The 16038-nt window shown below is 33.8% G+C and overlaps 1 protein-coding gene across 2 annotated transcripts in view; it reads right to left on the bottom strand.

Moving 5' to 3' along the window:
• Window positions 1-1061: 1061 nt before the first annotated feature.
• Window positions 1062-16038, bottom strand: part of LOC108734872 (homeotic protein Sex combs reduced) — a 98164-nt gene continuing 83187 nt past the window's right edge. Inside the window, exons 2-3 of one of the 2 annotated variants that reach the window (XM_018466588.1) lie at window positions 4502-4838; window positions 1062-3373 (exon numbers count right to left, since the gene is read on the bottom strand). In XM_018466588.1, the coding sequence (XP_018322090.1) occupies window positions 4534-4838 (305 nt within the window). In that variant the 3' untranslated portion in view covers window positions 1062-3373; window positions 4502-4533. The remainder of the gene's footprint in view (window positions 3374-4501; window positions 4839-16038) is intronic. The other variant, XM_018466587.1, reaches the window with a different exon arrangement.

A 16038-nucleotide genomic window follows, 5' to 3' on the forward strand; every position in this document is an offset into this window, starting at 1 on the left:
TATATTAAATTTTCAAAATATAAAGGTTCAAGGATTACAAATTAGAAAATTTATATATATATTTATTAATTTCTCAAGAATAAAACCTCACAAACGAACCCCTTTAGGTCTCTAGATATTATGCAAATATTAACATAATATTATTTGGTAGGTATTACGTAAAAGTGACCAAAAGACCATGATGATTCATAAATAATTGTGAAATTGTCTCATAGTATGTGAGTGAGTATTATGCTAGATTTTATAAATTTTATTATCGTATATTGTAATATTCTTACCATTCACTGTCGTCTTTGCACAAGTCATAAACAAACTAACACTATATTAATAATAATATGGATAAATTCTGTTAGACGATGAGTAGTGAGTCGCCCTCTACACAGATAGTTCACGGTTTTCGTAAAGCTCGGTGAGGTCCTGTTAAAGACATCTACGTGACCAACAGAAATTGATACGTGAAAATAAAATGATCCTTACCACATGGAACTGTAAACCTTTTAGATAGTTCGCGTTTGTTTCCAGGCTATCAAAATGATCGCACAGAAAATTATACCTATTGTATGTGTACGATGTAATATATAAGCATGGAACAAATACAAAAGGAAAATAATTTCATGGAGATCAACACCTCAAAGAAATTTTAAGCCGCTTTTCTCAATTATACATTTAAATAAACTGCTTCTTGTTAACGACATCTTCGGTAATGGCTTCAGTCGCAATTAATAAGTCATAATGGACCATCAGCGATGTCGCTACTGAAGATGCTTTTGGCGAGAAAGAAGGAAATAAAAACAGCTCGGAAAAAGTCTGGATTATAACTACCGTAACTAATTAACAGAAATAAACTAATGATCACAAGTTTTCCGAAATTACTTCCCTTCTTATTATTTCAATTTCTTGTCTGTACAACTCGACTTTGGTTGTCCAACCAAAAAGGGCATAATCGTGATCCACACATGAAGTTTTCGACAAACCAAGGACCAAAAATTTAATTTTGTTTAGTTTTTCTGTAATGATCTTATTCAGATAAATACTTACGTTGCTGTCAATAAAAGGCATGGTAAAAATGGGAAACAGACTTTCTGTAATACAGTACATTTATTTGGACAATTACAACAGTAAAATTTATATACTTCATATTCTAACCTAAATTCACTCATACTGAACATGAGAAACGTATTATAAATAATAGAAAGAAAAACAAAAAAAGGGGAAAACAATGCGAGAGCCTATACATATAATACAATTTTATACCAACCTTTTCAATTAATAGTACGGCGTGACAAAATTCAGAGTTGCGTGACAATTTACGTTAACACAAGTAGGTACCTACATGATTTCAATTTTCACACAGCAAGTGTAAGAAATACTTTTTGTTCCGGAATTTAATTCGAAAATGGTTTGAATCGCATTATTCAGTTCTCCCAGAAATTTTAAGATTTGTCTGCATTTTAATCTTTCAAACCAAACGCTTTCACGTTCGGAATCCATGGATAGTTATCATTCCGGCTGAAGGACCGTGGTTAAGTCCAGACGTTTCATAAAAACTGTAGATGAAGGTTTTATCTTTGCGGCAATGACTCGCCCATGTTATAAGGAAGTACTGCTGAAGATAGCCACGAAGCGTTTGGACCTAACCATTTAGACCACGGGACTTCAGCCCAAATCATAATTCTATTAACGTTTGAAAGTTAATGCAACTAATTTCACTGTTAAGAACATTCGGTTATTGTTCATCAGACTAAAAATTAAATAATAATATTCCTTAAAAACACAGGATACCGTTTTCTGATAGATGCATCGTGTTGTAAGAAAACCTTGCTAGCAAGAAGACTAGAAGTACGAGAAAAAACCCAAATCGAATAGTTCTGAAAATCGTAATGAATAATAAAGGATACAAAATGCTGGAGTCACTTCACGGTGACAATTTCAGTATTAAGTATTTTCGTTTGTCATTTTCACTTAACGTTAATACTTCAAAAATTAATTGTGTGCATGTCTTCTTGTCACGCACAACACACTTTTGGAAAATCCGTACGCACAAGTTGCAGTAAAGCAAGGAAACCAACGAATCTATTATCAGTTGTCATATTATTACGATATGCACGTATAATCAAAGGATGTGTTGGTTTGCGACAAGAACGCATATACATAACCGATTTTTGAAAAATGTAATAAGAAAAGAAACGAATGCGTCTATTAGTCCAATAAGCAGAAGTTACGACTCGTGTCCCTATCTAGTTTCTAGTCGTTTCTAGTCTTCTTAGTAATAAGATAAATACTAATAACAACGGATCTAATTATCGAATTTATTTCTTACACTTGTGATAACATAATAACTGATGAATGTATGTATTTGTGCTGAACTTAACCAATTAATATACTTCAAATTCTGCACTGGGTATGTGTACAATAATAATGACAATAAATTTCGTACATACTGGCAATATATACAAACAGGAAATTGAACAATATTAAATATAATTATATGTACATTTTCGTAACACTAGCATTTATAATCACACTGTCACTGCTTTGTAAGTTTTCATTACAATCGTGTTGTACTTGTCCATTTTATTTATAATTTTTTTTTAATGTTTCGGGTGCACAGCCACTAAAACTGCATATTTCGACACTTACTGAGCCTACTTAAAATTTGAATTGTTTAATTCATGAATAAATCAATTTTCACAACGGGTTTCTGATAAGATTTAATATTTTGAACTACCAGCAATTTATGTACCCATTGCATGTGGGTATATTGCACTGTGAACTGTTATTTTATTTCAAAAACAATAAATTTTTTAACCGGAGGCGGCAGCGTTTGTTTAAACATGTGAATAAAATCATTCCCAGTAAAATTGTAACGGTTTGATTACCCACAATTTAATTAATTTGTAATAAGTGTTGTGCGAAATTGGCAATGATTTTCGCAGAAAATTAATTTACCTACTTACGTACCGAATAATCAGATGACAGAAATTTTGCAGCAAACGCCTTCGATTAGTATAACTAATAAATAATAATATCCTATCACTTGGTAGCGGAGGTATGTATTGAGTCATGAGATTGGCACTGGTTTATTAACTAGCGATGCATCATGTCGAACACTAGCGAATTCCACTGTAAAAAGTTTGTGGTTTAGCGATTAGCATTCGTCAGGGTATCGCTAGCCGAGGACTGCATTTTAAGATCCGATAAGATGGGTGGACGTCCATTTAGGACGGTCCGCAGTCCCCGTTGTAGGAGGCCCATGGCTAGCTGTAGGGACTGCCGCACGCGTACAGACCCCTTTGCATGGGCCCCATACCGCCCATACCCATCGCTTGGTGGAATGCATACCCTTCGTCTTGCAATGACGCTAAATGGAAATCTGAAATAAAGGAATGCGTGTAGGTGCATGACCAATTCGAAAAGAATCATTTTTATGTGATAATAAGTAGTTCTCTTATTAAATAATTAACTTCAGATATATATATTTTAATGCGTAATACAAGGTTTACTGGATTATGCTCCGAACACACGCTTAATAACGATTTTGGTAAATGTCTAGATGACGGCCCGAAGGGGTGGGGGTAGGTGGGATCGAAAGAGATCTCCCCCACCACTGTACCATAAAAAATTTGCGGCGGTCTCACCCTCATAAAAAGTTATAGGGTTGAAAGTTGATTATTTTGACAATTTTCATACACTATAATTCAAATAAAATTCAATAAAAAAATTATATTCATGCGGGTGGAGGTGGGGGATCGAAAGAGGGTGGTCATTTGAACAAAACCTGAAACTAGGTAATAGTTATTGCGTCGTCCGTCAGGCAGACACAATAGTCTGTACTTGGTCTTCAAAATGTTCCAAACTGTCAAATCGAACGCGATACCACGGCTCATTCGGAGATCCTTTGAAACGCTATGGGCCAGAGAATATTCCTTAGATATAACAAAGAGGCCTCGTCGNTTATGGGGGTGAGACCGCCACGAACTTTTTATGGTACAGTGGTGGGGGAGACCTCCTCTTTCGATCCCCCACCACCCGAAGGATTTTAATATACAAAAACCAATACATTGAAACCGAACAGAGGTATTCCTCTTAATTTTAATTTTAATCAAATAAGTACATTAATATTTTCGAGCACATTATACAAATCTTTGCATAAATTTACGTAATTTGGGTAATAGAACGAATGATTAATAAATAACAATTATTAGGATATTTTTCTATTTATCTACAAATTTTTGCGATATGAGGAAGTAATAAACTTCTGGTGTCTGTTTTATGTAATTAAGACAATAAATAAATAAGCCAATCGCAAGTATGTGCTGAAAAAGCTTTGCAAAACGCCATGCTCGTTATCAGGTAATAACATGCAATAAAATAATTAGGTTCTACTTAAAAAATAAACATTTTGATCTAATTTCTTAGAGTACGTACTTCGTGTATTTATCGCAGAAATAATAATTAAATAACATTAGAGAATAAAAAGAAAATGACTTAAATGAAATACCTACGAAATAAAACACATCACATGTAAACTTCTCAAGTAGCAAGGTGCGCAAACTGGCTAGGATGCAAATCAAATTGATAAGGATGTCCGTAAGGGGACATGTGATAAGGAACGATATTCATACTGGCCATTTTGTGTTCCTTTTTCCATTTCATTCGCCTGTTTTGGAACCAGATCTTTATTTGCCTTTCTGTCAGACACAGTGCATGGGCAATCTCGATCCTCCTCCTTCGCGTCAGGTACCTGTTGAAGTGGAATTCCTTTTCTAATTCCAATGTTTGGTATCTCGTATACGATGTCCTCTGCCTCTTTGTTTCGCCATTTGCATTCACCGTACCTAAAAAACAAATAAAAGAACATTTCAGATGTCATGAATTTTCTTTCATTCCGACGTATCCAAATTATTTATTTATGAATGTCTACAGTCTACTTTACGAAGAAATTATGAAAAATAATAATTATTGTAGTTAAAAACTTGGGTATACCTTATTGTAATTTGTATGTTTTTACATTTTTGAGTCAACAAAAAATATATGCAAATAAACGAAATTGGTGAACTAAAAATATCGTGGAATCCAGTTTCTAAGAAATAGTGTATTGTGATAGTCTGGCCAATTAAAATTAAATTTAAATATGTATTTTTAATGATGCGTCTTTAATTTATTCAAATTTTGCGTCTACTCATTGTAAAATCAATTAAAATCTGAACATGACAATTTTACCTAACAAGTAAACAGTTAAGAACGCTTGTTAGGAATCAAGTTGTATAATTAGGATTCATTGAATCTTCAAACTGTTCAACGAAATCTTTATTGAAATTCTGCAAATTCCANTATACTTCGTTTAGTTTCTGTAGCGATGTGACCTTCAGTTTGACCGGCGCAAAGTAGAAAAGAACAGCACTAGGCCAGAAAAGAAAGGAGACAACTCTTAACCGATGAGGAGCGTATAATCCGTACAGTACTGCACGGAAAAATTGACCATTCTATCCACTACAATTGTATTGCTCAAATGTGCTGTTATTGGTATCATTTACAACTGAAAATATCAACAAGATGTTTATTTATATTTGAAGACATATTAAAGGCTTTAACACTTGTTTTCGACTCGCACTACTATTGATGATTGAACAAAACTTTTGGCAGGTACTGTATGAAACAGTATGCTTAATGAACAAGAGTCGAGAGTATAATGAGCTTTTTTCTCCCTATCTACGATTTTACCAGTGCGCATCCAAGACATTGGAAGGGGCACATCGCTAGAAAAACAAATGAAGTATAATTCATTTGATACTATGTTAATAAAACACGATTGTAACTCAGTAGGTATTGACAACATTTAAAAATTTTCGTAAAATAAGAAACAATTATTAAACTAAGAGCATATAGTTGGGATAAAATAGTAAATCTAATCAGAAATAAGCCAAAAAGTTCCTTCAGTAGACTGCTTTGACAACAAAGGTATATTTTAAGAATCTCTTCCATGCTGTTCTTAAACGATTTAGAACGTGATCATATTATTTTTAGTAACGAATTCGAAGGCAGTGTCATCGGAATGATTCAGAAATATTCCGAAGAATTTGGACATGCGACAGCATGTCCGTGGCATAGGTGTTTTGTGTGACATTCGGCTGCAGGATTTCTGTCGGGTAATTTGGACTTGGCTTCTTTCCATACGACAACGTAGCATGTCCAAGATTTTACGCAAATTGGCGATATTCGGCCGAAGAATTTGTCATATCCACGATGACTGGCAGCAACAACTACATCATATAACTTCTCAAACGTGTGCTAACAATAATATGCGTAAAGAATAAATGGATACGTTAACGTAATGGGTTTGTTACTTAAGGTCAGGAACGTTTTCAGAACGAAATACGTATCAAGGTAAACGAACGAAACCGAAATCTGTATTCAATAATTATTGTTTATCAATTTATTATACGTATTTATCCAAAACGGAATATCTAAATATACCAACTAAACTAAAGCGTATTGTGCTATTCCTTACAATTAAAACATTGGCATTCTATTATTATTATTTTCCTAGTCTTCTCAGTTTTCACTGGTTAGCTTTGAGCAAGAGAAGACGAGCTAATGCCAAAGAACCTCACTCACATCTTTTGGGATATGAAATTTTTTTTTCTTAAATTTTATAGAGCTAACAGTATTTCTTGCCCTGAAATATGATCGGTGATTATTAAAAACTCTGCATCCAATTTTACCTGTTGTGTTTTCTGAAAAGGGGGATATATCAGTATTGTTAAGAATTCTGCGTACTATTCCGCATATATCAAGGATTGCTGATTTCTGTAGACTTATGTACGTAAGATTTATGCAGTTTCAACTCGCCTAGGCTAGTGTGTAATGATTTAGGTATAACGCCTATTGATGATATTATTACTGGAATAATTCCAACTGTGTTCTGATTCCACATTTCTTTTATTTCATCAGCCAAAGGAATATATTTTTGAATTTTCTCAATATGTTTTTGCTTAAGATTTTCAGTGTTTAGTACAGCAACATCTATTAGGTAGGTTGTTTCAGTTTCATTAATGATTAGTGTAAAGTCAAGTCTGCTATGATTAACTATTTTGTCTGTAATTATGTCTCTATCCCAATAAAGATTGGCTAAGTGCTGTTCTAATATATTTTGTGATTTGTATTTATAGTACGGCTCTATCTGATATAGAGGTTTAAACGTTTTGGCTAACAGCGATTGTATCTGTTTAGTAACATTATTGTGCCTTTCGTTTCGCGAGATGTGTCGCATTCTCGGCATGTGTCCGATGAAATTTTGGAATTTTTGATAATATATTTTTCATAGTTTTTTGTTTTTATTATTTTGTCCTGAATCGCTTTCATGAATCCCTCAGTTTCTGACAATATATTTCCTTAACTTTAACCATATATTACAAGCTTCTTTATCTATATGTTCATGCTGTTGTTGGTTTCGATATTTTCCATGAAGCACTTTAGATTTCCACATTTCAATCTCGAATTTTTCTTTCATAATTTTGTCCTGAAGATTAAAATCTGCATCATTAAGGTACAGTGATGTACCAAAGGTTGAAATGGCGTAAATTGAATATGTAATGGACTATCAGCACTTCTTGCTCTAAAATATGACCGCAAATTAATAATCTGTTTGTAATGTAGATTTTTAATATCAGTTATTCCTCTTCCTCCTAACTGTCTTTTGATTGTAAACCATTCAACAGCAGAGTGTATGTGGTGCCTGTTGTATTTGTTGCACTTAGTTCAAGTTAGCCTATTATTATTATTATTATAGTAAGTGATTCTCCCGACATACCTTCGGCCACAGCCATTGCCACAGCTTATCTGTGGACGACATCAACATTCAAGATATTTACATCAGGTGCGTTAGTTAGTTTCACCCCTTAATCTGACGTTTGAAAGATCAGTTAGCTGTAGAATGCTGTAATATCGGACTAGATAGTCACACCGAATTACATTGTAAATCTACCTTCGCAAGAACTTGCAGATGTTAACACACTGATCCAGACCATATCCAAGAGCTTAATGTTAATTAGGATTCCGTAATGCAAATGTTTAGTTCTTCTTCTCTATCTCTTAATGTTATCGATGAAAACTAATCGAACGGAATTGAGATCCGTTTTTGTCATTTGAATGAGGAACCGAAACATATATTGTGTACCGTTTTATTTAAATTAATAAACTGATGGACATAAACTAAACGAGAAATTAGATACAAGATTTTGTAGGAAAAAACGGACGTACGGGCAGATAAATAAAGGGATTACTGCGTACGTTTAAGATACAGAGATCTAAACAGAATAACGCAAAAAGAGATGTTGAAGTATTCCGTAAGCACGAGTACGTATACGAAAATATGTAAGTATAAAATTGAACCTACTAATCCGGGCATAGCCACGAAGAGTCCCATTTTGTAATTTTATTGGTCGTTCAAAACCCTGTCCGAAATTTAAAATCTACTAATTATTTAGCTATGAAGAGTCTCATCGCCTTCAAATTACACTAACCACAAGCCAGCGTAGAAACGAATGATTTAGATCATTTGCCTTTTGCTGGAACTGTGATAGAATATAGAAATAAATGAATAAAAGACGCAGGAGTATGAAATAAATGGAAATATATGTAGTAATGATCAAAATTCGTCTTCGTCTTGCAGTCATGGTCTGAATGAACAAGATCAGGATTAAATCCAAGACCGAATATGGAACACCAAGACGAAATGCGCAAGATTAAACGAAAAATTATTACTTTCGGTGGATTTATGAGTTAAAATATTTTAAGCAACTTTAATATATCCCTTTCACAGAACAAAACACTTTTAGTATTTGAAATTTTCAGTTTGCTTTACTATACTTTAACATATAAAAAAGAAAATTTACCACTGTTTGAAGAAAGGGATCTAGAGGAATGTCCTTGGAATAAGTGTTCTTTGTTCCTATGTCTGGATAACACATGACACCTATAGTGCTAGATACCCTTTTATTTCTGTCAAACTACATACTCTTCTTCTTATGTATTATAGGGGAAAAGGCGAGTTCACATTTCTCTTGTTGTTTCCTATAAAGGGGTGGTGGAAATTTAAAAGACTTTTATAGACTGATGGTTACAAGTAACTAACTAAAACGGTGATATGAAAATTATCATCACCATAATCTAAAAATACCTAATGTGCTGAAAAAGATGCAAGAAATAATGTCAAATAATGCATTAGACGCTAAACGACGCCTAGTGACGCCCGGTGACGCCTAGGCGGCAGTTAAAATTTAATCGTCCGCAACCGCAAGCCAATTCTTTTAAACTGTGCACATTCGTGGACTTAAAGGACGACTGACGTTCTAATTTATGATCGGTACTTGATATTTATACATTTGCTCTAAACGTTCTCGTAATTCATCTTCTAACAGGTGGTACCGTTAAATTTAGGTCGAAGACACAAAATTCCGGATGGTCACGGTAGGTAATAAATCATATTTTTCATGAGGTTAATTGAAAGCAATCTATTCATTGATCTTCTTCGGCTTACTCGCCGTCCAATTATATCAGGTGTAATTGCGTCACTCCCAAGACTCGTTGGGCACACACTTTTTACTACTATCGTGAGTCAACCCTTGCAATTCCCGAAAAACTATTCGCAAAAACTTTATAGGTTAATCTACGCCTTCTTCTGTTGTTCCTCTTTACTCCTGTGTCTGCTTTCAATTATAAAACAGGCGCCACAATTTTAATTATTATTAATTACATGAGTACCTGTAGATGATAATATAACGATACCAATTTAACATTCAGGGGTTAATTTTAATGAATGTAATGTAAATATAAATGGATGTGAGTTCTGATAAGTAGTTATAATTTTTTGCAAAACAGATGTTTCGAAGAAATACCTTTATGTAATTGCTTTCTCTTTCTTTTAAGTAATTAAAACTAAACGAACGTATAATTATCGGCAACGTAGTTTTTGGAGTCCGAAAATAGAGCGAGTAAAAGTTTCTCTAATTTGTCTTGACTCGGTAAATCGATTCCCGTATTCTTCAAATTTTTTTAACTAAAAGTGACGGATATCTCCCTTATGGTAGGTGTTCCTACGTGAAGGGCCAGAAAGGAAGAGACTTGTTCAAAATAAGCGTTAGTTGTAATCCACAAATAGAAAAGTTAAACTCAAATTAAAAAGCTCACTTATTATCTACTAAATGTTTAATAAAACTAAATAAAAAATAGATTTTATTTTATTAGTTTACCCGGACGGTTAATTTACAAATTCGACAAGGATTGTGTAGATGGTGAACTCAGCGGAAAGTGAATGGTTAGAAGCATTTAAGATGATGAAAATACCTGACATATTTATCATGCTGCTCTTTCATTCGTAAAGAGAAAATTTTAGAAATGAACAGGTATCCGTAAACGTAGGAGACAGATATGTGATATGGAAGGTAATAATGAAAAGAAGATATAGGACGATGATGATACGACACTTTCTGAGATATAAAAGACTAATTATTAGACGTATTAGAAGCAGAAATAGAAAAGAGAGTAGAAGAAGACCTAGATTACATTATTATTAGGAAGTATAGTTGGGGAGATCAAAACTGACGAAGTCCGAAATAAATTATTGATTAAAATAATAAAATAAAAACACTTGGAGATTACAAATTATTTATTACAACCACTATAATTATTTGTAGACTCCAAGTGTTTTTATATTATTATTTCTAAATATTGGAGTTACATTACTTGAAAGCTTTATCGATTCAAATTATTTATTTGTGAGAATGGACGTATCTTATTTCTTGTTTCAAGTTAGGACTGTAGTCATTTGCTGCGTTTCGAACACGCCCTTGTTCAGTTAGGAAATGCTTCATGAGTAGTACAAACAAAGAGAAAAGAGATAACCGAATAATAGTAAACGGTGCAGCTGCTAGATGTTGCTTAGGTACGCAAAAGATCAGGATCGGCCTTATAATTGCATGGTTGGAATTATATCTTAAAACAAGCATCTTGCTTTCCTAAATTGCTGAGAATGTTGAACTTTCTTAGAGTCCGATGCTGGCAACATGCTCAAATACAGCTTGTCTGCATCTCTTTCTGTTACACATTAATCGGTGTAGTGCTATTTCGTTTTCTTTGTTAGTGTCCGCTGCAATTACTACCTGCCATCTCTCTTCCATGTTGACGATATTCTCTTTAACATCTATCGTGAGTAAAATTAGGCGATCTATTTATCTATTTAATTCTAATTTCTTTAATCTAGTTAGCAAGTCCAAAGAAGAAAGTAAATGCGACACTTTTATTGAGGACTATGTCAATTTTAAACGTCCCAACTATAGTTGGGAATGTGATATTGTCCTAGTTTTAGGGAAATGCAAAAATTGACTCAGAACTAAAAGTAGCGGAAGTGTTTGTCAAATAGTCTTTAATAATGATGATGATCAGTTTTTAATTATTTTAGTTATCATCTGCTACATTCGTTTTTGCTGCAATTATCTTTATTTTAAACGAATGTGTTTATTTCTCTACCTCTCGCCTTATATTTTAATTATTATATCTACTTACTTCAAATAAAATTGAAGTGCCTGTCTGTAATATCGTAAGTAACTGTCTAGGTATTATTAACCTCATATGGACACAGTGGTCCAAAAGCTTACGTTTCGTTTCCACTGCACCTTCTCAGTGTGGTTACAACAAAGATAGACATAGTACACTCTCTATCAACTTTGACTAAGAATAAGTCAAGTGATGAACAGGATAAAATAATATTACTGTAACAATCATCTATTGCGTCAGAACTATGAGATTCTAATGGAATGTACCTAATGCCATTTTATTTCCTATTTGGGTTCGTTGTGCTGTCTTATTTGATCATATTTCCGAGTATCAATTTCGTGAATGTTCCTCGGATTCTGGCCCGCCAACCAGTCAGTTGATTCTGGAAGCGCGTTGGGGAGGCTGTACAGGATGAGAGGCGGTGGCAGCACATGACCCACTGTCCGCTTTTCGTAGACCTCGAGACTTGAGTGTCATTTCATAAGAAGGTTTACTCAAACAACATCTGACATATTCACCATGCTGCGCTTTCTTTCGAACCGTTCCAGACGTTCACTGTCGCGACTTATCCGTAGCACTCGTTTCAAATATTTGACGCTGATTGGCACTTGGCTTTTTTGCCTGACTACAAAGCAACAGATAATCATGTAAGGCCCCACTTTGTGATCGTATTTATGTTTGTATATTCGTTCGTGTGTGTTTGTGTTTTCGCCCTCCTCTCTGCCGTATCTTACACGTCTACTTATTTCTCTTGCCAACTTGGCTTGTTTTCTGAACCGCATTCTTTTTGTATCACATACTGACGAGGGAACGTTATGGGATTGTAATAACGTTACCGAAATAGTCATTGAACTTATCTATTTCAATACAAAACGTTTCAAAACGTTTTCGCAGCACGATCGCAACACGAAAAACGTTTTTATTATAAGAATATTGGTATATCTCCATTGGTTACGCCGGAATTACTCTTTCCGTCACATAGTACGTAGAAGAACCACGAAAACTATTAAATTTTTGAAATTAGTTCGTCATTATCTTTTAGTCTTCCTTAGATTTGGGTCTATCAGTTCTGTGTTCAATATTTATACTCCTACAGGATGGCTTGGTACGTTGTAGATATAGTTGAACAGTAGTAATGGGCGTCAAGGTCCAGGGTTTTCTTGACAAAGTGTGGTGCAACGTGAAAAAGGAAAGAAGGATGACTCAAAAATCAACTGTATCTATAAAAATCATCATCACTATTTTCATTGCTTTTCATTTGTACAATAAGTGATTCAACCATCACATTTATAGACGCGAGTGCCATACTTAACAATTCTGCTTTAAGCATTGTTGTTTCAAATGGTATATTTTTTGAAGTTAGCTAGTTTTACAGTTTCTTTCTATTCCATGTCGATGTTGGTAAACCTTCCATACGACGATTGCGATAGGGTGCATTGTCCATGACTACAACTGAATTAGGCACATGTTTGGAAAGAATGGACTCAAACCACTTTTCAAAAACATTGATATTCATATCTTCATGGTAATCTCCAGTTTTTTGTGACTCAAATTACAGCAGTCCATCTTCCAAAAAAAAACTGTATCACTTCTAATATGCATTATAATTAACCGAAGGAGCTTTTAAATCTGTAGAAAAGCCTTATAAAAAGGTTTTACGTCTGTTCTTAACATTTAAGTCTAATCCAGCTTACATGCAATTTCCTATAAATTAATACTTTGGTTTATTTTCTCCTAATTGGTGTTACAAGTACTATTATTATGTTATCTATCACTGAGTGATTACAGCTTATGAAGAAAATCTTAGTTGGCTCTGTTGCCAACTTTTAAGGGAGTTTTATCTGAATAGTTTCGTTTGTGTTGTCATTTCTTGGCCATTTCCAAATAATATTACCTTAGAAATACCAAACCAATCTTGCATGTGACAACGTTATGCTGCTCGGATTCATGTTGAACCCAAAATACATGTAGAATGATTTAGACGCTTGGTAGTGATAACAGTCTGATACTATTTATTTATTACTATGTATTATTTCGTGAATTTAATATAGATATATTTATTTATTACCTTTTTGGTTATATTCTATATTAAATTGGGACAAACTTAATCGTACCATCCAAATAGTATTGAACAATTTTGGTTTCATTACACACATCTGAAAGTATGCCCATTTGGGGCTATCAGAATGTTAGTTAATATTAATGACCATAATGTTAGCATACACTAAACGAGTAGACTATTTTAGGTGTGAAACAGAAAGTTTGAAATTAATTGGAAGAAAGTAAAAACATTTACCGAGTTCGACGTGATATGAATGAACTAGGTAATGCAGTTTATTCTCGGTGCTAATAAATTACTTCCTGTTACTTGTTGGATGGGTGTTTGTACATATAAACATCCATACACACATTGGCGCATACGTATGATACAATACAAGTTAGTATACACGGAGTATGAACACTAGTTGCTCAAAAGGCATTTAACGGTGTGGGTGGCTTGTTTAACAATAGTGACATTTGTCGTTGGTTATAACTAAACACTAAGAAACTGAAGAATAAAACAAAAACACATCCATATCTTATTATATGATACATAACGCTTAAGTTAAAGCTCGATTCGTACTGTCGGTTACGTCACGGTCCAGTCAATTCGCCACGGTATTTCTCTTACAATTAGTCAAACGATACTTTAATCTGACCAAGATTGGGCCGTGTCCGATAGTATATGAATCGGGTGTAAAGCTCAAAAGATCCCTATTGGCACGGGACGACAAACAAGTTGTCTGCCTAATCATCCGTCGCTAAATTAAAATCAAACAGTAAAAAAAAAAGTTTTTTAATAATACAACGTGTAATTATACAAAACGCTACTGAAGTAAAACTTAAGGAATTGGTTTAATGGTATTATTTGTCCACTATGAATTTAAATTTTACATTATACATGCCGGAGTTGTCTGTAACGAACGTTGCATTGAAGCGCGTTCACGGCTCAAGCGATCCCCACTACGAGACACCGTTGCATGATTTCGTTACATAGCAACTCGCATGAAACGAACTTACCGTACCGTGCGTAAAGAAGTTTCACTTCAAAAAAATCTGTTTAAGTGAATTTCAATAACAATTACTGTATATTATATTATACATAACTTCATGATCATCGTCATCATAAGGTCGTCAGTCCTAAGACTGGTTGGACACGCACCTCCACTCTATCCTATTTCTATCCTGAGCTAATCTTCCTTAACTATTTGGTCTATCTAGGTCTATCTCTACTCCTCTTAACTCCTGTTTGTGCCTCTGATATGTCCCTGACTCATGCCTGAGAAAGTGTCCTACCAACCTATCTCGTCTATTTTTTAAGAGCAATATACATTAACAAGTATGTTGATAAATCTATCTAGTTCTAAGAAAATCTCTAAATAAATCCACAAATGTACAATTGATGATTGTTTCATCTCCTACAATGCAGATCTACAGAGTGTTGCAGAGATCTAATTAGATTTATTTATCTTTTTCTGGGATCTAATGTCTTCCATCCAATCGTAACAATAAACAGCTTTATTATTCATCATAAATAACCTTAATTATAATTATATTAATGTTACAGCATCAAATGTTTCTATTATTATAGGTAAATTTAAGCCTGAAACCTTCTAAGTTCGGTCAATAATCAGGTTTTTATATCCTTTGTATCTCTATTTATCGTTAAGTAATATAATGCTTTAAGCATGTAGGATTTCAATATTCTTGATTGTAATAAAGTTGTTTTCTTTAATTTACATAAGAATTAATTTCTTTTTTTATATTCTGTCTCATTACGTGGAAGTATTAATTTAATACTTGAACCTATATATTTAAATATTTTCTTTTACATTTCAGGAGACTGATTTTATAAAGTCATCAATAATGAAATATCCTAATAACAACAAAGATTAGTACTGATTTTTTGTGTTGGTTCATTTAAGCTGCTATTAATAACGGATTTACTATTAATGAGGATAAGTTCTGATTTAAGGTCTTTTAAAGATTTATTAATAAAGACTTATACTTACTTATACCCATGCATCCCTACTCGATGTCTGTTACCCGTTACATACTTAATTGCAATTAATACAAAAGAATGTAAGTACGGGCGTATAACCTGTTAACAGTTGTTTTCAAATGGCAATTATGACAATTATGCCTAATGAATTATGTTTTATAATTAAGTTTATTAATTACTTATTGCTGGTGTTAAAGTGATCAAGAAAGTTGTTTTTATCCCCACTAGAATTTTGAGGGGGGTTCAGGTAGGATCCCTAAGTGGATAGCCACACTACTTCTTGTGGGCCCAATGAGGTTGCCCCTTAGGCATGGAAAGGGTATATAACGCCTTGCCGCATTATCAGGAAAGCCGCACGTGGCCCCCGCAGGGAAAAATTATTGCTACCCCATTAAAAATTTTTGGAAAAATTAACTTTATTATTAATGAAAAAAATACAA

The sequence above is a fragment of the Agrilus planipennis genome, unplaced genomic scaffold (assembly GCF_000699045.2).
Source record: "Agrilus planipennis isolate EAB-ADULT unplaced genomic scaffold, Apla_2.0 scaffold50, whole genome shotgun sequence".
Classification (NCBI taxonomy): domain Eukaryota; kingdom Metazoa; phylum Arthropoda; class Insecta; order Coleoptera; family Buprestidae; genus Agrilus; species Agrilus planipennis.